Source organism: Ahaetulla prasina, chromosome 6, assembly GCF_028640845.1.
Source record: "Ahaetulla prasina isolate Xishuangbanna chromosome 6, ASM2864084v1, whole genome shotgun sequence".
NCBI lineage: Eukaryota > Metazoa > Chordata > Lepidosauria > Squamata > Colubridae > Ahaetulla > Ahaetulla prasina.
The window spans coordinates 44,317,450-44,338,526 of NC_080544.1; the positions used below are offsets into that span (position 1 = coordinate 44,317,450).

General features: G+C 34.8%; 1 protein-coding gene across 5 annotated transcripts in view; it reads right to left on the reverse strand.

Annotated features, from left to right (window-relative positions):
* ZRANB1 (zinc finger RANBP2-type containing 1) overlaps window positions 1–21,077 on the reverse strand; it is a 68,408-nt gene that overhangs the window by 41,177 nt on the left and 6,154 nt on the right. Inside the window, exons 2-5 of one of the 5 annotated variants that reach the window (XM_058187576.1) lie at window positions 15,396–15,443; window positions 14,650–14,797; window positions 13,585–13,686; window positions 12,295–13,145 (exon numbers count right to left, since the gene is read on the reverse strand). In XM_058187576.1, coding sequence (XP_058043559.1) covers window positions 12,295–13,108 — 814 coding nt within the window. In that variant the 5' untranslated portion in view covers window positions 13,109–13,145; window positions 13,585–13,686; window positions 14,650–14,797; window positions 15,396–15,443. The remainder of the gene's footprint in view (window positions 1–12,294; window positions 13,146–13,584; window positions 13,687–14,649; window positions 14,798–15,395; window positions 15,444–21,077) is intronic. The other 4 variants (XM_058187580.1, XM_058187577.1, XM_058187578.1 and 1 more) reach the window with 4 other exon arrangements.

Here is a 21,077-nt window from a genome sequence, read left to right on the forward strand (position 1 = left end):
CCCCTAGGTTCTCAACAAAAAAGCTACAGATACTACATTCAGCACTAAGAACCTAAACAAAATATAATTAATTAAAAATAGTTAATAGCTTCACAGCATGACAACAAGGGACAGAACAATCATAAGAACAGAGCACTCAGATATAAGGCTTACACATATCTTAACTTATTCAGAAAACAACTGAAATACTTCAGTTAGGCCACTGAAAGAACACAGAAATAAAACTGAAGTAGACAATTGTACAGATAGCTGTTTTACATCAGGTTAGTAGTATTATTTCTAAAAACTTATGGAAAGTACATCTGTTATCCATATCAAGGGCATGTACACATTTTAGGCTGTCTTAAAAGCTCTCCTTTATAATTGCTTAAAACAATTAAAATTGTGTTTTAAAATTGGCTATTTGATAGAGTATGAACCCAACAGAAGATGACTTCTTTATTTGCTAGTGATGTGTAATTTCGCCAATGGATTATCAATGTAGCCCCCAAGTTATAATACTTATAGACATCCACAGTGAAAATTTTGGTGGCAAATGCCCCTATTACTTTCACTATCCTGCAGTTGGCCGAGTCCATATACTTAAAGAAAACCCTATTCAGTTCCTTCCTATTCAGTTTCCCAAGCTCAAGAGAAGCTCAAATTGTAGCACCAGGTGCTTTACCCAACTGATGTCCAGATCACTAGAGATGTGCTATGTTCCTTCTTGCTTCAAACGCTCTACCATCATCCCAGTGCCGAAGAAGCCCAACATCAAGGAACTGAATGACTACAGACCAGTTGCTTTAACATTTGTAGTCATGAAAACCTTTGAAAGGCTAGTGCTTTCCTACTTGAAAACCATCACGGATCTGCTGTTAGACCCCTTGCAATTTGCATACCGAGCAAATAGATCAACAGATGATGCTGTTAATATGTCTCTGCACTACATCCTACAACATCTTGAGTCTCCAAAGACCTATGCAAGGGTCCTTTTAGTAGATTTTAGTTCAGCATTCAATACCATCATTCCAGACATTCTTCTAACTAAGCTAAACCAGCTACAGGTACCGGAACAGACTTGTAAGTGGATCACAAGCTTCCTAACAAACAGGAAGCAGCAGGTGAAGCTAAGCAAGATCACATCAAATACCTGTACAATTAGCACAGGGGCCCCCCAAGGCTGTGTGCTTTCCCCACTTCTCTTCTCTCTATATACCAATGACTGCATCTCCAATGATCCATCTGTTAAAGCTACTGAAGTTTGCAGATGACACAACAGTGATTGGTCTCATTCGAGACAATGACGAATCCGCATATAGACGAGAGGTCGAACGACTAGCCTTGTGGTGCAACTAAAACAATCTGGAACTGAACATACTCAAAACCGTAGAAATGGTGGTAGACTTTAGGAGAAACCCTTCCATACTTCCACCTCTCACAATACTAGACAACACAGTATCAACAGTAGAAACCTTCAAATTTCTAGGTTCTATCATATCGCAAGATCTAAAATGGACAGCTAACATCGAAAACATCATTAAAAAAGGACAACAAAGAATGTTCTTTCTGCGCCAACTCAGTAAGCTCAAACTGCCCAAGGAGCTGCTGATTCAGTTCTACAGAGGAATTATTGAGTCTGTCATTTGCACCTCTATAACTGTCTGGTTCGGTTCTGCAACCCAACAAGAAAAACACAGACTTCAGAGGATAATTAGAACTGCAGAAAAAATAATTGCTACCAACCTGCCTTCCATTGAGGACCTGTATACTGCACGAATCAAGAAGAGGGCTGTGAAAATATTTACAGACCCTCGCATCCTGGACATAAACTGTTTCAACTCCTACCCTCAAAACGACGCTATAGAGCACTGCACACCAGAACAACTAGACACAAGAACAGTTTTTTCTCCGAAGGCCATCTCTCTGCTAAACAAATAATTCCATCAACACTGTCAAACTATTTACTGAATCTGCACTACTATTAATCTTCTCATCGTTCCCATCACCAATCTCTTTCCACTTATGACTGTATGACTGTAACTTTGTTGCTGGCAATCCTTATGATTTATATTGATATATTGACCATCAATTGTGTTGTAAATGTTGTACCTTGATGAACGTATCTTTTCTTTTATGTACACTGAGAGCATATGCACCAAGACAAATTCCTTGTGTGTCCAATCACACTTGGCCAATAAAAAATTCTATTCTATTCTATAAAAATGATATGAGCAATTCCATGTGTAAAGAAACTTGCATATTCATCTTCGTTGGACCCCATTTATCATTCCCTAAAAAGGTTCAAGTCGCTCTGAACAGGACTACCAGGTGGAAATCACAGGTTCAATAAAAATGGAGAAAAGTTTTGTTTCTCTTCCAACCATATAGGCTTGATCACAAGCCCATACCAATGTTCAGCTATTTAATTAGGCACATAAGTATATAATTGCTAGATTGCAGAAGAAACAAATTTCAATGTAGTATTTCCTTGTAAAACATATATAAAGTTGTGTAGGTATACAATCCATAAAAAAAAACACTTCTGTTTGGTATAAAAGAAGCAAAAAGAAGAAAAGTCATCTTCTAAAGAACAGCAATTTAACATATTCATTTAGGCTGGAATGCTAACTCAAATATTCATACAATTAATTCACTCTTTTGTTTTTTATTCAAAAAGTTTTACAAAAAAAATTTTCCCCTTCCCCCACCCCCCATCCCCCCTCCCTTCACAAACCTCCCTCCCCCCTGACTTCCCGGAACAAACACAAGGTATAGTTAAAAATAAAAGAAACATGCTAAAAAAACTTTTCCTCCAAAACTATTATACCAATTTTCCCTCTCTAGCTGACTTCCTCCTTACATAACCAAAATCCTAAAAAAATAAATAAAAAAAAATTAACAATTAACAATAATAAAATATATAAATCAGTAGAACAAATTAATCCTAAAGTATTTAAAACCAGCTAATACGTAAAAGTCCAATCCAATTCAGAGAATATCTCCCTTATAGCTTCTATAACCATATAATTTTCCTCCAAAATCTTTCTTACATAAGATCTTTCAAGAATATTCTATTTGCAATTCAGTAGAACACATTATATAATTTGAATACAAGAAATTACAGTATCTCAACTTTATATTCAAAATCCAATATAAATCCCAATATTTAGTCTTTTATGATAGATGTGAAACATATAATCAACCCATTTCTTCCAGATCTTTCTCACATAAAGTCTTTCAGGGACGCTAATATTTTTATCTGTTAATATTTCAAAAAAAGCTTCTTTTAAGGATAATACTTTTATCTCTTGCCATTTTATTTGATGCATTAGTCTCTGTCTTTCCTTCATTACTCCTTTTAAAAAATCAATCACAATATTTCCTAATAGTTCCTTATGTCCAACAATCCACAAGTTACTGCCATATATTCCATCAGTCCGGAAAGAGAACTCTTGGAAAGCATTAACCCTGTGAATTTTTCCAATTCGGGAGACAGCCTCTTGTAACACAGATTCAGGCATTTCATCTAAACTTTTTAAAAAGAGCCTTGTAAGATCATCTTGTTTATTCACGATCAAATCTTCATTTTTATCCATTTTTGCTTGCACCTCCATTCCATCCAAGTACTGATTACACTGGTTAATTTCCTCCAAGCTCTCATCCAAAACATCCCTATTTTTTATCAATTCGTATTTTTGAATAATTAAATACATTCTTTCTGTATAATCCTGTATAAAGTCACGAATCCATTCTTCTGAAACAACCTTCATGGCGAAGTTCTTATGGAGAATCCCCTTATGAAATACTTAAACAAGCTAATATAATCCAACACTCCACAGTCCAACACATAAAATAATATAAAATCTCCATTCACTTTCACTTTCTCAGCAAATAAACGCCTTTTTTCCTTTAAGTATAGGAGAGCTCAATTCGTTACAATCCACAAATAGTGTTTCCCAGCTTCTTAATTATGCAGCTTGCTCCTTTTTACTTTGCTTTACTTCCCTTTACTTTCACTTCCTCTCAAACGCCATTTTAAACAGTCAGTTAAAGCAAGGGGGGAAAAAAGTTTCTCTTTTTAAAAGGTGGAAGTCAGGAAATCAAAAATACTTGCAATCCAATAATTGTTCACTCGTGCTTCTTCTGTCTGCATATAGGAATCCACAAAAAGAAATCATTTGAGCAGAGGTGGACATCTTCCTCTTTTCCTGCTTTTGCAGGAGCGCACTGAAGACCGGAGATAGCAGGATTTCAATGGGATTCAAACCCTTCGGGACTCTGCATAAGAAAAACAAAGCCCCTAGGGGAATCTACCACTCCCCCCTGCAGCTCTATTCTCTCTCTTTCAACCAGAGAGAGAAATCGAAGCCGGGAACAGCTGTTTTTCGCTGTTTTCACCGGCTTTTACGATATCCAGTGCGGAGTGCTTAAGTTAGGCACCCAGCGAGAAAGGTGGGGCCAACCGGAAGTCCACAATTAATTCACTCTTGAACGACAACTCACTATACACCTGAAACCTAAAAAACATGGCTAAGTGGACAACTAAAACACATGTAGCATTTGTTAAAAAAGAACGTATTTGCTTCAAAAAACATCTGACTCCAAAACTATCCAAATAACACTCCCTTTAATTATAACAATTATGGATTGTTGTAAATGCTGCTGGAGTAACAGGAAAGAGTGGGAGAAAAAACTGGTAAAAAAATGCTGGACAAGGCGCAAACAAGAATATGGAAATTTATTCTTACACTAATGATATAAATTAAGTAAGGCACACATTTCTTCTATTTTCTTCCATTTAAACACTTACTGCCTTGAACACTAAGGCACTCTCAGACAATGTGGAAAATCGGTTGCTAAAGGGTATTAAAATCTATTTAACAAATAATTCAAATATCACTTTCAAAATAATCCAATACCAACCTAAATTACATGTTCCTCACAGTTACTGGAGTCAAACCTAAGCTGAAAAAGACACCTGAAATATGGAAAAATAACAAAGAAATGCTTCTTTCCTTCTAATCTTTACCTTTTCCAGCAAAGATTCCTAGAAATTTATCTCCCCTGCTGTTTTAGATTGGATCACTAGATTACGTATTATATAATATTTCAGACAATAGGAAACTTCTTACACAGCATGATAGAGCTTGCAGAATCCATGGCCAACTGAACTGAACAAATTTCATTAGAGAGATTTAACAATTCAAAACCTTTATAAATTTCCTCCTATTTCAGTAATTTGTCTCTACCACTAACTAGAATAATATTTTTATTAAGCCCATAGAAATCATATTATATGTCTGATTGGCTTATTTCAATCTTCTGTTGTAGAATATAATTATTTTAGAAATGAACAGAAATGCAACCAATTAACATGCAGCAGATATACATTCTGTCCAATACTAAAAGATATAAAAAAGCAAGCATACTGAAGAGCTGCATATACTATATAGTTACACACACAGTTAGAAACAGTAATGGTAAAAATGGAAGCAGGGAACAAACCAATTTACTCTACCATGTTTCCACGAAAATAAGACCCAACTGGAAAATAAGCCCTAGCATGATTTTTCAGGATGCTTGTAAGATAAGCCATACCCCAAAAATAAGCCCCAGTTAAGATAGTCAGCCAGTACTAAGACATTTAATACCGTATTTCCCTGAAAATAAGACCTAATCAGAAAACAAGCCCTAATGCATCTTTTGGAACAAAAATTAATATAAGACCCAGTCTTATTTTCGGGGAAATATGGTATCTGCCTCAAATGCTTACTTGGATCATCTAATTATTTCTTAGATGAAAGTAAGTTCCTTAATTTCATACTGCATTTCAATCCTGGAGAGAAAACTCATTATAGGTTTGGTGGTTTGGTTAAAGAAGGGATTATCTAGAATAGAATGCAATTTTATAAAGAAGAATGAAAAATACATGTTTGTGCTTATGTACACATAAAGGGGAACTACTTAGCCAAGCAAAATACTGAACTGTGCACCAGAAATTTGCCTCCAGGGATTTTGGGACAATGTCAGTTTTCTAGATCCATTTGAATCTAGTTTCAGGTTGGTTATAGAACAAAAACCGCTTTGGTCATGTTGCTGAACAATCTACACCAAAACCAGAACGAAAATATTATGCTCTCCATGTGATTCATGTGTATCTGATTATGATTAGCCGTATTGCGTTGGGATGGGATCCAGAAGAAATCTTTTATGGAGGCTTCAATCTTTTCTAGAAGTAGGTTCAGAGAGATGATTGACATTGGATTATTTCTTTTAGCGTTTTGGTTAACTCCATCATGCCTTGCCAACAAGATACAAAGAAACGGTTCAAAGACCAAGTTTCATGTTGGAAATTACAGCGTCTACAAACTATGGCCTGTTTCTAAATCTTTTAAGGGCATGAACATACCGTATATACTCGAATATAAGCCGATCCGAGTATAAGCCGAGGTCCCCAATTTTACCCCCAAAACTGGGGTAAACTGGGGACTCGAGTATAAGCCGAGGGTGGGAAATGAGGCACCTACCGGTTGGGGAAACCCTCCCTCCCTCAGCTGAGAAGGCTGGCGGCTCCCCCGCCCCGCCCTCTCACTGCACCGTCCGGTAAAATGTGAAAAAAAGAAAAAAAAAAAAAACTCGAGTATAAGCCGTATATACTCGAGTATAAGCCGAGGGGCTTAAAAAAAAAAAAAAACTCGAGTATAAGCCGTATAGACCCGAGTATAAGCCGAGGGGACGTTTTTCAGCACAAAAAACGTGCTGAAAAACTCGGCTTATACTCGAGTATATACGGTAATTGACATTAGTGGTCCAACTAAATTAATTACTGGAGAACCAATCCTGTCATTAGAATAGCTAGGTTTTCAGTGTCTTTCAGAACACCTTATTGTAGCAAGAGATTTATACGCTCCCTAAAAATGTTGCCAGTCAGTACTTCAGTGGCAATATTTTGGGCCACCTGAAGTTTAGGAAGACTACAATTGTTTAAATGGAAAATAAATATGTAGTTCAGACAAATGGTGCTTGAAACATATTTCTTGGTGCTTGAAAAACTCTGTTAATCTATCTGATTTTATTTTTTAATTTGCAAAATATTAGCCTCAAGTCATAGCCTATATTTCCATAGTCCTTAAAAGTAAATGAAAATGGTTGCTGTACTCAAGCACTTTTTGCTTTTGAGTTTATAAATGTTTTGTGATGGGCCATTCCCATCATAACAACCATTTTTTAGATGTGCCCACTGGACCCCAGTCATTGAGAATCTCTGAAGTAAAACGTTCGTTCTCTCTGGGTTTTAAGCTTTTAATCTGACAATTATCAAATGCATATTTAGGGAGATGAAGAGAGAACATTATCATAATGCCTCCAGGGCTGGAGACTCTTACTACTTCAAAGATGAGGTCAGCACTCTTTCCTGCAAGAAATGATGCTAAAATTTTTATTAATGAAAGCTATTTGTGTTTAAGCAGATTCGTTGGCTGAGTTTGGTTCATATTTGTTTATTTTTACTGATAAGTTTTAATTGTATTTTAATTGCTTTTTGTCTATTTTAATTATAATTCTGATTTAATTTTACTTGATGTATTTTATTATAATTAGCCACTTTAAGACTGTTTGAAGAGGAGAAATATAAAGTAAATAATTAAATTGCTGATGTCAGTTCAATTATTTTAACTTCTGGGTTGCAAACTTCATATTATTCTGCAATATATATGACACATCACAACTGTTCTCACACCTCATCTCCCAATCTTCAACAAAATATAACTCAACTAACAACAATATTTTAACCTTTGGTGATTCTTGGTATGTACATTTCTGCCATTTATTAAATATAACTTTAAGTGGAGATGCTTCCATCTTTGTCACCAGATGTTCTCCTTTGTGAATGGCTCCCAGAAGTTATAGACAATCAGAAAGAAGTAAAAATAGCAAACCCTGTTACATCGGAACTCCTAAAATCCAGGCTCACCTTAACCTATGTCTATGACCTTGACCTATGTCTTCCTTTTTCTGCCATAAATAACTCTTTCCTGATACTAAATGAGTGGTTTAATTTGATCATTATTCTGATTTTACAGAAAAGGAGACAAGGCTGACTCAACAAAATGCTGCCCTGGTTCTTACAGTAATCATAATTAGTAAATTATATGTCTAGGTTTTGTATTAATATATTTCTTGACTGGCTGCTTCCCAAAAGTATCTTAGTCCCAGAGAATGCAGGGTTTGGATCTGATTATTCAACTATGGACCAGTATAGAATATTACATCACCTAGCCAAAACATACCATAACTTTCTAAAAGGTGGTCCTTGTGTGTTGCTGTCATAAATCCAAAAGTGCCCTTTTACTCTACACCATATGAGAAATTCTGAAGAAATTAGCTACAATATTAATTGGTTTTCTTAAATTGGCAAAAATCATTACAATCAGATACCAATATACAAAGGAAATATTTTCCTATTATACAGTTTAGCCCCATTGTTGTATAATCTATATATTAATTATATGGTGAAATATAAAAAAAACTGTTTGCTAAACCAGAATTTCTCTATCTCTTGCCATTGCCCTGTTTCTATTCTTCTCTATGTCAAGTGGATGCCTTGACGCCTGTATAGGTGCCTCAAAGCACCTATATCTTACTACTGACATAGGGAACAGACTGAAATCAATTTCTCTTTTAAAAAATCTTAATATTTTCCAGAAAGTATTTCAAGTCCCCAATTAGCCAAAAGGTTAACAAGTGGATCTATTGAGTCATCATAACCTTTAAGTATACAGGCATCCACTTTCAATCATCTCCTCACAGGATCAATCAAGTAAAGAACCTTTTTTATAAGAGCCCAAACAGCATCTTTTGCAATTATAAAATATACATTTCACACAGTAACAGCTCTGTACCAGCAACTATCCATTTATTTAAGGCTAAAGTGCTGGGCTCAATGTTACATGGGCTTGGTTATGAATTTATAACAAAGTTTTTAGATTAGAGTTTATCCAATCTGCATTTTAAAGATAATAACGTGGGTTCTTTGGTCCATCCTTAACTCCCTTAAATGACTAGAATTAGGCTGTATCTCCTTAAGAGCCTACTGAAGCTCTGTCACTTCAGTTACGAGTTGAAATTAATATGGGGGGTGGAAACGTCTTTGGTCCACCTCATCTTATTAGAAAGGTCTGAATCTTCCCTAAGAAGACAAATTCATTAAGAAGACAAATATTAATCTGGCTTATTGCAGCTTTTCTTTTTTAGCATTAGCTGGTCTTACCTTATAAAAACATACAATACCCTTCAGTAGACAATCTGGGATCTAGATCTCCCAAAAGATAGAATCAGTTTCCCCCATTTCTAATACAACTCAGTAATCCACACCCATATCCATACCCACGCTCCATTCCCAGATACTTTGTCAACATTTCATGTAGAAGAATCCTCACTTTGAAACAAATCCATGAATTATCTATAATGGTGAAAAATATCAGTATGACCTATAAAAATCATACTTGTAATATGATCTGTATAGACGTAGAATCACATACATTGCCAGAATACCATTTATACAATAAATGGATGAAAGCACTCATAACACCAATTGTTAGAAATCGTAAATTGCTCTTCATCATTTTTCTCCTCCTACACAATAAGTATTTAGGTATTCCAGTAATATTTCAAACGTGGAATTGATCTGGTACCTACTTTACATGACCAACTGCTTAATAATGTTTGTATAAGTACAGTTGTATTACTTTGAGCAAAGTCCCCTGTAACAACAAAAGGAGCCCTGGTTTTGCAGTGTTTAAAATGCAGCATTGCAGACAAACTCTGCCCACTGCCTGGAATTTGATTCCGATGGGGTTCAAGGTTGATTCAGACTTCCATCCTTCCAAGGTTAGTAAAATGAAGACCCAGATTTTTGCGAGCAATATGCTGACCTTGTAAACTGCCCAGGGACTGCTGTAAAGCACTATGGGACAATATACAAATCTAAGTGCTATTGCTATTGGTACTGCTCAATTTTTCCGTGAAGATTTTTGATACAACTCCTATTTCTCAACAAGGTCACAGCATTTATGGAGGATAGCTTTGCACCCCTAGTTCTGATTCCAACAAAATTCACATATATAAACAGCTCCTGTATCAATTTAATTCAAAGTAATGCAAAAGTACACTCTATTTACAATGTATTTACTATATTGATTTTCAGTACCATGGCACCTTTAGACTTACTGGACTAACCACACTGGATGGAAATTATTGATATCTGGTATGGGGATTCTTCCAACAACCAATTATACTTTGAGCAAATGTGGTTTGGGAATAAAGATTAACAGAAGGAGAGTCCTGAAGATAGGGGAAACAACAACAGTGCCAGGAATAGTAAAAAGAAGGTAGCAAAAATTGATGGTTAGAACATGGAAAAAATAACATTTATAGTATGGAACTCGGTTCAGTGGACTCCCTCTTTACTGGTAGTCTTACGGGTGCAATTCAAGGTGTTGGTTACCACCTTTAAAGCGCTCCATGGCATAGGACCGGGTTATCTACGGGACCGCCTACTGCCACCGATAGCCTCCCATCGACCAGTGCACTCCCATAGGGAGGGTCTCCTCAGGGTGCCGTCGGCCAGACAATTTCGGCTGGCGACCTCCAGGGGGAGGGCCTTCTCTGTGGGGGCTCCAACCGTCTGGAACGAGCTACCACCAGGGATCTGCCAACTCCCTGATCTCCGGACCTTTCGACGCGAGCTGAAAACGTTTTTATTCCATCATGCAGGACTGGCCTAATGGTTTTTAAATGGGGTTTTTTATTGGATTTTATAGTTTCTAGCCAATTCGAATATTTGTCTTTTAAATTTGTTCTTAATTTTTGTATTTTGTTGTTTTTATCCTGGCTGTAAACCACCCTGAGTCCTTTGGGAGAAGGGCGGTATAGAAATTAAATAAACCTAAACCTAAACCTCTCATCTCGGGGAAATTGGCTGAAAGTGCTGCCTCCCCAGGGGAGATGAACTCTTTCAATGGGATATAGAAATAGAGGCAAAATCCTGAAAGTTTTGGCTCCTTTCCTGCACTGCCAAAGAAGTTTCTTCTGTGTATGGAAGGGGAGCTGATCTCCTTCAGCAGGCAGCTCTTTCAGCCAACCCCCCAAAGAAGAGAGGAAGCTGAACTGCAAGCAGATGAACAGAGAGTGGGAACAGTAAAGATAAGGCGTACAGGGTTCCTCAGATGGTTGGGGAAGGTCCTGGGATGTCCAGCACAGGTCACTCACAATCTTTGCTCAGGGGCTGAAAAGCCTGCTTGGATTTTGGGAGGATTTTCAGCTCTTGAGCAGAGAGGCATTACAGTAAGAAAAAGTGCATGAGATGAGTCAGGGGTGTGAGGGAAGCCCTGGGAGGGCCAACAAAGGCTGCATCTAAGTGTCTCTCTGCTTAGGAGCTATGATTCCTGCTTAGATTTCAACAGGGAACATTCCAGCTCCTGAGCAGAGCCTCCCAGGGTTTGCGTTCCCAACCCCCAAGGCACTTCTCCACTCGCACTCCTTACCTGGGACTCCATCCACTTAATGACCTGAATGATCTCTTAATGACCACAATTGAAAGTGCTGGGATTGCGACTGTTAAGCAAAGCAGTCACATGATGTCTCACTTAACAACCATTTTGCTCAAGGATTGAGTTTCCGGTTCCCAATTGTGGTCATAGGTTGAGAATTACCTGTGTGTAAGGAAAAAAGGATTCTGTACTCATTCATATGTTCTTACATCCATGATGGAAGATGTGCCATCAGAGACATGGCATAATACTACAGGCATCCTTAGCCTAAAAAGATTGACTGCATCTATGCTAAACTACTTAAGGAAATTCAAAGATTTTACTAGCGTGATCAGCATTTCAAAATAAAGTAGTATGCTGTAAGAGACACAGTACATGCCTCTAATTTTTTACCTTAATTTTTGCCTTATGAGAAATATACATGGTTATGAATGCTTATGAATTAAAACAAATTCTAAAATACATCTTGCCATTTCAAGAACAATAGGATTTTAGATAAAAAATTAAGAAATGATCATGGAAATACAGCTAAGTTTCATTTTATAATTGCAGTACAACTCTAAATTCTTAACAAAATTTGGCTATTCTTTTAGCAGAATTTGTTTGTCTTTCTACAGTGTTAAATATAATTATATAATTATGAATATTTTGATTTTGTATTTCTTTGCAATTATTGTAATCCTAGCTCTGTATAAAATTTGGCAATATGCACCTCAGCGTATGTGTGTTTTTCCTTTGTAAGTGATATAAATAAAAAACTTACCAACACAAGCATTGAGAAATAACCAGTCAGTCTTCTTCATTCTGTTTTTTATTTGTTTCAGTTTTTTGAAATCAACTTCAAGTTCTTCTTTGCTGCCAACAGCTCCAGCCACTTCAATTCTCTGAAAGTCCATTTTCACTTCAGATTCTCGTTTAGCGGTAGGAGGTGACCTTCTTTGGCTATTTCCACTACTGCAGCTTCCTCTCCAACGAGTTCTTTCTTGCTCATTTATTATGGAAGAAGCCTGTTCTGTTTCTGCTAGTTCTATTGCTTCAATGTTGTTGGGCTGTGGGTGATCACAGACAACACATTTTCTGGCCTTAGCCCAATTCTCATATGTACAAACAGAACAAGTCCAGTGTTGTGTCCTTATGTTCAATTTATTTCTATCATTGTATTCCTCACAAGGATCCACAGAAAAAGAAGCTTGTCTTGTACCAGATCCTGAAGATTGGGGGGATTCTGTGGGGCTCCTGGTCCTACGCTGAGACAAGCACTGAGTACACCTTATTGCACGAGGCCAGTTCAAGTAAGTACACATGTGACATGACCACTTATTTGCACTTTCGACATTGTAAGATGACTTAACTCTTGGTCTTGCACTAGAATCTGGACATATCAAAGGACTGCTGCCTCCTTCAATACCTGCAGGATCCCAGTCTCTACCAACATCACTTGAAGTACTTTTAAATGGATCTTCTGTGATAATAGTTCCACTAGGTCTCTGAGCACGACACATGGTACACTTGATCGCAGATGGCCAGTTTTCATATGTACAATACTCACAAGCCCATTTTATTCCACGATCAGTCATCCTGCACTCTTTGAAGTGAATTGTTTCAGCAAGAAATCTTTAAAAAGAGAGTAAATAAAATAAATTATAAAAAACCCACTCTTGGCTCTTAGAAAAATTGCTAATCACAAAGCTTTTATCTAGTCCAGATCTAATATTAAATCATAGCATACTATAACAAGCATAATTCAAACATTATTTCCCTTTTCTTTTCTTACATTCAATTTTTTAATTAACCATAGTAAACCATAAAGTGACATGCTGCATGTCAGGAAATGGTCATTTAAAGTAAAATATATACATTAAGATTTATAACAACCAAGCTCATTTTATATATGCATTTGTGTGTGTGTGTGTGTGTGTGTGTGTGTGTGCACGCACACACAATTCCCAATGAAATTGAGATACTGCCGGTATTATAGAAGTCCTCCCAAACGTCAAATTATAGACTTATCATACAATTAAAATATATACAGCAAACAAATTTGTGTATTTACTTTACTAGAATGAAGTCTATTTCGTCTCCATGCTGTCTCAGATTTTATCCACTTCAGCAGGAACTACCAAAAATGACCAACAGCACTATGAAACAGCTTTTCCTGTAAACAATATGAATTTTTGTTAAAATCTTATTTTTACATATATATATATATATATATATATATATATATATATATATATATATATATATATATATATATATATATATATATATGATATTTGATACACTGGACACATTCTAACTCAGTATGTTTGAATATTAAATTCTGACAAATCCTGTAATAAATTTGTGAATAAAAATACAATGAAACAGCAGCAAATCTGTAAATGCCTATAGCACTCGCTGCTGTCTATCTTTGATATAGGCTTATGAAAAGCAGTTCACTTCTAACTGCCAAAGCACTAACATCTTTTACAAGTTGTTTCAGTACTTTTGTTAATTTATATATATAGCCACCCATTTTATATAGAACTCCGCCCAGCTACTTTACTACCTGGCCCATTTGTCACATTATCAGATTCAGATTAATTGAAAAAGCACTTCTATACTACCAAATGCTGCTGGTAAATAAGATGAATTTTCTACCTGGATGTTTGTTTTGTTGAGGAATACGCTTTGAAAACTACATGTAATTTACATTTAGTGGTGAGATAAAGTTTGTAACCCTTTTAAAAATACCTATAAATTGTGTGATTAGAGATTCATCAAGGTTAAACAGGTTCTGATCAACATTCATGGTCATCGTTGAGAAAAGTATATGAAGCTTCAGATTTAGTTATAGTGGCACCTCTTTTAGCAGAGCTGATTTCAACAATATGTTTCCAATATTCTTGCTTAATCCGATTCATCAGTATTTTCACCCATTTTATTTTACAAAACTATTTCAATTTTTTCCTTTGTATCTTTGTATTTCTATGAACTATTTGCTTCAAGTCATGCCTTCATGCCACATCATTTTAATTTGTTTAATATCAAGGCTTGATTATTCAAAAATGCAAGATTTCTTCTCCTTCAGCCAATGCTTGTTGGTTTAGAATTGCTCTAGAGCTGCATGACTCACTTTCATTTAAACTTTAGTCCACTGATGGATACTTTGACATTCTTCTGTAGAATTTGCTGGTACAATCCAGAATCCACTGTTCCGTCAATTCTTGCAAGCCAAACCAGCCCATGCTATAATGGTGTTTGTTTAAGCAGAATCTTTTTACCTGTTTAAAAATAATTAGATGGAGTTCTTGTAGGTCACTTACAGATAGCAGTCATACACTTTTTCTCATCACTATAGTCTTGCTAGCCTTCAAACATGCAAGTGAGTTTTCTTCTATATAAATATTAAGCAAAAGAGTCCACTGTAGATTTATAACACATACTAAATTAATCAAGTGCGTTGAAGAATTCTTGGAGGGGAGAATGTAACTCACTAGAAGTTACTAAACTGCTCCAGAAAAGTATTTTTTTTTCTTTTCTCATAAACATTTATTTCCAAAATCTTACGTTTTAATCTCCATATTGACTGCAGCATTTTACTAACCACCTCTCTTTATTAGTTTGAATATTATAACTTTTTCATATATTGATTAATTTTAAATCACAATGAACTTTTTATTTTGAATCAAAAGGGATATTTACAATAAATACATACTGTCACAACCAACTGTATATGTTATATATTTACTTAATGGAATGGAGGTAGCATATTTATTCACTGTTAAGAAGCACTTATCTCAATTAATTAGATTTGAAGCAGAAGAGATGGCTGTAACAAACTGAATTTGGCTGAACCCCAAAAAATTAGTGTATTCAGACCTGGTTTCACTTTAGTTGAATCACTACCAAAAATCCCAGGGTTGTAATCTAGGATGAAATTAAAAAAAAAAACAAGAAAAAAGTAATGAAAACTTAATTATCAAGAAAACTACATGGATATATCCACAAAATCATTAGGAGCTGAATTAAACAAGATTTGTGTTTATATGTCTTTTAACATGGTAATGGTATAAATACATGGGGATGAAAAATAAACATAACCCCTAAAAGGGATTTCTTTATTTGATACACTTAATTTCAAATATGAACACAGCTCTAGGCAGCCTACATATCAAGATTAAAAAAACAGAAAAAGATTATCACATTATCATTATCACAATAAACAACAAAGAATAAGAAAAGCACAGAAATTAGGTCTAATGAAATTATGTTCCTTTTTAAAAGGAACAATCCTTTCAATAATCAATTAATATTTGATTTGTATGTCTGATATCAAACTTTTATAATACTTACTATGGCCAATCCCATGACGCAAATAATATTTTTTGTCATCTACTTTAGCATTACACTTCAATTGATTCCTACTCTGAATAAAATTCAGAGGTTTATTTCAAATTTGATTCAGAATTAAAGACTTACTAACATTAATCATTAATCTGTCACAACAATTGTAATGCTAACTAGAGTTAAGGCTGAAAAAGGAAGAAAAAGGGGAAATTCACAAAAGGTAAAGAAGTAAATGAATGTAGCATATTTAAGGCTAGTTCTTTATTTGCAGAGTAATAATATTTTATTTATTTTCTTCAAAGATTTATATAGTCACCCCTCATATCAAAATCTAGATGGCTCAAAATCACTTTGTAAAGAACCAACAATCTTTCTGCTCAAATCTCAATACAATTGAGCTGAACGTGAACTACATTTATCATGAAAAACAGTCACTGCTATATTGGTATTATATCGTAAATTATTTCTTTAAAACTTTATCAAGTCAAGGTTCTAAATAGTAGCAAAAATATATTAATTACATGATATCCTAGTATAATAGAACTATGAATGACTTTGAAGATCAATGTGCAATATTACACATTCTGAACGTTCTAGAGACTGACTTATAAAACTCAATCTTAACAAGAGAACAGAGATGTCATGAATGTTGTATTTGATAAAACATCTGGAAGCAGTAGAATAGAGCCTTTTTTGAAATTATTAACAATTTAAAATATACTTCTATAGTAGAATAATTAAAGTAAATAATCATCTTTAATGGTTTGAAAGTTGTTTATAAGTACCTAAGCTTGAAAATGACAGAGAAAATAAGCCATTCATTTAAAGACTTATATATGCTGAAATTAAGAACAGATATTCTTATAGAAAACTATAAACAAAAGCAGTCTTCATACAGTTGACTTAATGTTTAAATGGTTCAATCACTGATGGATCCCTGAGTATCTCCTTCCTCCAGGTACTCAAACAACAAAAGCAGTGCAACTTCTCCTCACCTCCAACTTACATTATTATAGCCATAGTCACACTCAGGATCTGTGAATAAATTACTCCAACAGGGCTCAAATAACATATTATGTTCTAACAGAATTGCACCGAGATATACTGACAGAGTTCACACATCCCATTAAGCATATATGTAGTTCACTTGTTTTTGACCTAAAATGAAGTGCGAATACTGCCAATTGTGAAAAAGATAACTAAATACAAAAAATGAACAAATCTGTTATGAATTTTTTCGAAAAAAAACCCCCATGATTTTCTATACATGTTTAGATAAAAGATGAGTTATATTTCTCTCAATGCAAACATAATTTGCCGATTCAGAGAAAGCACGTGATAAAATGAATAGCCTTGAAGTATTACAAACATGGTGTTGAAGATTCTTTGCTGAATACAGTAATAGCAATATTTATGTGATGAAAGTAAAGTATGTGTACAAATAAATTCTCGGCAAATGGCTCAACAAGTTTAAGTCAAGCATCTGTGGCATTCCCTTGTTTAATGTATTAACAGTGAACTATACAAGGAATGCTTTCAAATGGATTTAGAACTAGATGAAAAATTATATCAAATGAGCGTACATCAGCATCTCCACATCCAGAAGAAGAAAAGTGTATGGAGAACTACAAAGCTCCATTATCTAATAATTTAGATGGCAGATAAAGAAAACATCAAATGTTACAAGATCATACAAAAGAGATAATAAATACGTTAGAGGACAGAAACAGGATTAAGAGTGCCTTTACAAGCTGAAACAATGGGTAAAAACCAACAAGATGAACACCAACAAAGAGAAACACAAAGCTAAACTTGGAAAGGAAAAATCAAGGTCATGGGAGGGAGGGAGAGGGTAACCATATGAGGCACTCGTACTTGCAAAAAAAGATTTGGTTTTCTTGGCAGATCACAAATTGAATATCAGCTATAGAATAATGCAATTCCCAAAAAATCAAATGCAGTCTTAAACTACATCAGAGTTACAGTCTATTCCTCCCTATTCAGTCTACACCTAGACTACTGTACAGACTATGGTTCTGAACAACCATTTTAAAAAAGAACAGACAAACTGGATTGTGTCCAAAGTAAGATTAAAGGGTCCTGGAAGTCCTTGGAGAATGGTTAGAGATATGGATATATTTAGGCTGGAGAAGAAAAGACAGCTGTGTTCAAGTATCCAAAGGGCTGTCATGTTAGAAGAGAGGGAAGAATTCTTCAGAGTTCTTGTAGAAGAACAAGAAAATATGTGAAACTCAAAAGTGGTTGGATCTTTCAGAAAGACAACAATCAGAAAAATAGCTAAGGATTAAATATGAAATACTTACAGGAAAGAGAAATAAAGGTTTTGGAATGGCCTTTGCAGTCTCCAGACTTAAATATTATTGAAAATTTGAGGAGATTTCAAACATTCAATACATGCAAGACCCAAGAGTATTTCTGAGCTTGAAGAATTCTGTAAAGAAGAGTAGGAAAAAATTCCCAAAACATTATTAAAGGTTTAGAAGTTCCATAGTAGAGGAAATGTTGTCTAAAGGTCTGTGCTTGCTCATTCATTGTTCACTGATTTAACATCTTCCATATCAGTTCTGAGCACACAGGGACCCAAGGCACAGGAAGTGGAGCATGGGGAAGACCTTGGAAGGGCCAGAGCCTCCAATGCCTCCACTAACTAGAAGGCATCCCATACTCCACTTAATGACCCACATATTCATTTAATCTTTCATTGGGGAGAGCAGGGATGGCAAGGTTGTTAGGTAATGACTGCTGCAACATGCAACCATAATAGACAGGTTCCATTACAGTCATATTTCGAGGACTACCTGTAAACTGGTTTACACTCTGTTTTATTTCTACATTGGCCAACAAAACAAATATAGTATTATAAAGGTAATAAATCTGTAATGTTCTCTTTTCAAAACAAAATGAAAACCAGTAATATTGCAACCAAAATGTCTCACAAAGGTGGAGAATACTTCATTAAATTAATTTTTTTATCAAAAGCAATCAACTAAGTAATTATCTGATCACTAGGAACAGCATACTCAAATTGTTGTAGACTGGTGGTTTTACTGCATAGAATGCTTCTTGAAATTTATAAAACAAATAACATATGCATGAATATGCATCAAACTTTTCATATTAAGCTACCAGTCAATGATCACATTGTTTATACTTACACTGTAGTTTGAAAAGGCTAAATGGAATGTAACTATTTAGTTTTGGCAGTCTTATATAGACCAAAATATAATCCTTTGCACATTTGTTTGAGAATAAGCCTATTAAACTCACTACGAGAGTATGCAAGTGTTCAAAAATATGTTGGATGTTTAATAATGTTCTAAGGAACAGATTAAGTTTTAGACTAACTTTATAAATATAGTTTGTTTTGCAACAAAATTTGCAAATATGTCTGTAATATATTCTACCACATATTTTAGTGGTATGAGTGGAACAAATTCACAATCACGCCAGTCTACTCTATCTGAAATATAAAATATTTAACAACAAAGTATCATAAACCAGAATCGAGACACTGGATTGATATTGATAATAAATGGAAATATTTTTATGCGAGTAAGTGAGAATTCCATGAAATGAATCAAGATAAAAAAGAAAATATTAAGGGAAATAGCATATTTTAGTACAAGGAGGGACGAGGGGGGCGCACTATGGTCATTTTTTTTTTTGTTTACATTTATACCCCGCCCTTCTCCGAAGACTCAGGGCGGCTTACAATGTATAAGGCAATAGTCTCATTCTATTTGTATATATTTTTTTACAAAGTCAACTTATTGCCCCCCCAACAATCTGGGTCCTCATTTTACCTACCTTATAAAGGGTGGAAGGCTGAGTCAACCTTGGGCCGGGCTCGAACCTGCAGTAATTGCAGGCTCTATGTTCTAATAACAGGCTTCTCTACTGCCTGAGCTATCCCGGCCCCTTTATTTTTTAAAATAAAGACAGTACATTTACAGATTATTTAAAATATATTTATCATCAGATCATACATTAAGTTTTCTAAAAGTATAAATATTTGAAAATATATAATGGAAGTTGTAACACCTTTCCTCCGCATAGTAAGCCACTACTTGTTGCTGGCAATCCTTATGATTTATATTGATATATTGACCATCAATTGTATTGTAAATGTCGTACCTTGATGAACGTATCTTTTCTTTTATGTACACTGAGAGCATATGCACCAAGACAAATTCCTTGTGTGTCCAATCACACTTGGCCAATAAAAATTATATTCTATTCTATTCTACTTAAATTAGACTAGGACTTCAAAAATACTCTATAATGTAATAAGAACCTGAAACTAAAAAATTGCAAAACTGTGAGCACAGAAACATTTCCATCTGTCTGAGACTTCTTCAAATAAAACCAATTTTAAAATTTATAGTTATTGCTTAACCATGCACCAATGCAAAGCTCTCTATGAAACTTATCTTAAAATACCATTCTCTCCTATTAGATTAATTACAGTCATATTAAATAGTATCTCAGTATATTATCCTACTTTTAATGTTAAAACTGAAAGATAACACTAGTGATGCAATATTTTTAACTTTTCCATCACTGCAATTTTCATGTAAATTAAAACCACTGCTGAGAAAATAGGTTTCAGGTTTTTTCCACTTAAATCTGTTCCATTTCTTTGTCCTATCAATTTCTAACTTTAATCTTCTGCTTTCCTAAGTAGTACTGTTTATTTTTGTTTCTCTGTCTTCCAAGAGATTTGTGACTTCTGAAGCACATTGGCAACATAGATGACTTACTTTGTGTTTATTTTTTTTCCAGAGGGAGCAATCTCCATTACTGCTTTTGTCCCATGAAGCCTTTGCATTATATCAAATAGTAGTCTAGTTTTAAGAAACTTATTTATGTATGTACTTCTAAATTTACTAAACAGCATAAAAATCTTCTCAAATAAAATTAAAAGAAATACAGATCACACGTTAAGCCTTTCAAATAAGTCTTTTAAAAGCCATTTCTATGTATAATTCAAAAGGTTACACACATTCTGTCCTTGACATTACTATTTTATGATTTGCTGAACATAACAACTGGTTCTTATGTATTTTATGACTATCTTGCATTTTAACTCACTCAGGGCTAAAACTTATGTTAATTTTTTCCAAGTCCACCAACAATCCTTATTTTTATGTAAACAAATGTAAGCCTACGCTACTAATGATATGTTAATACAAT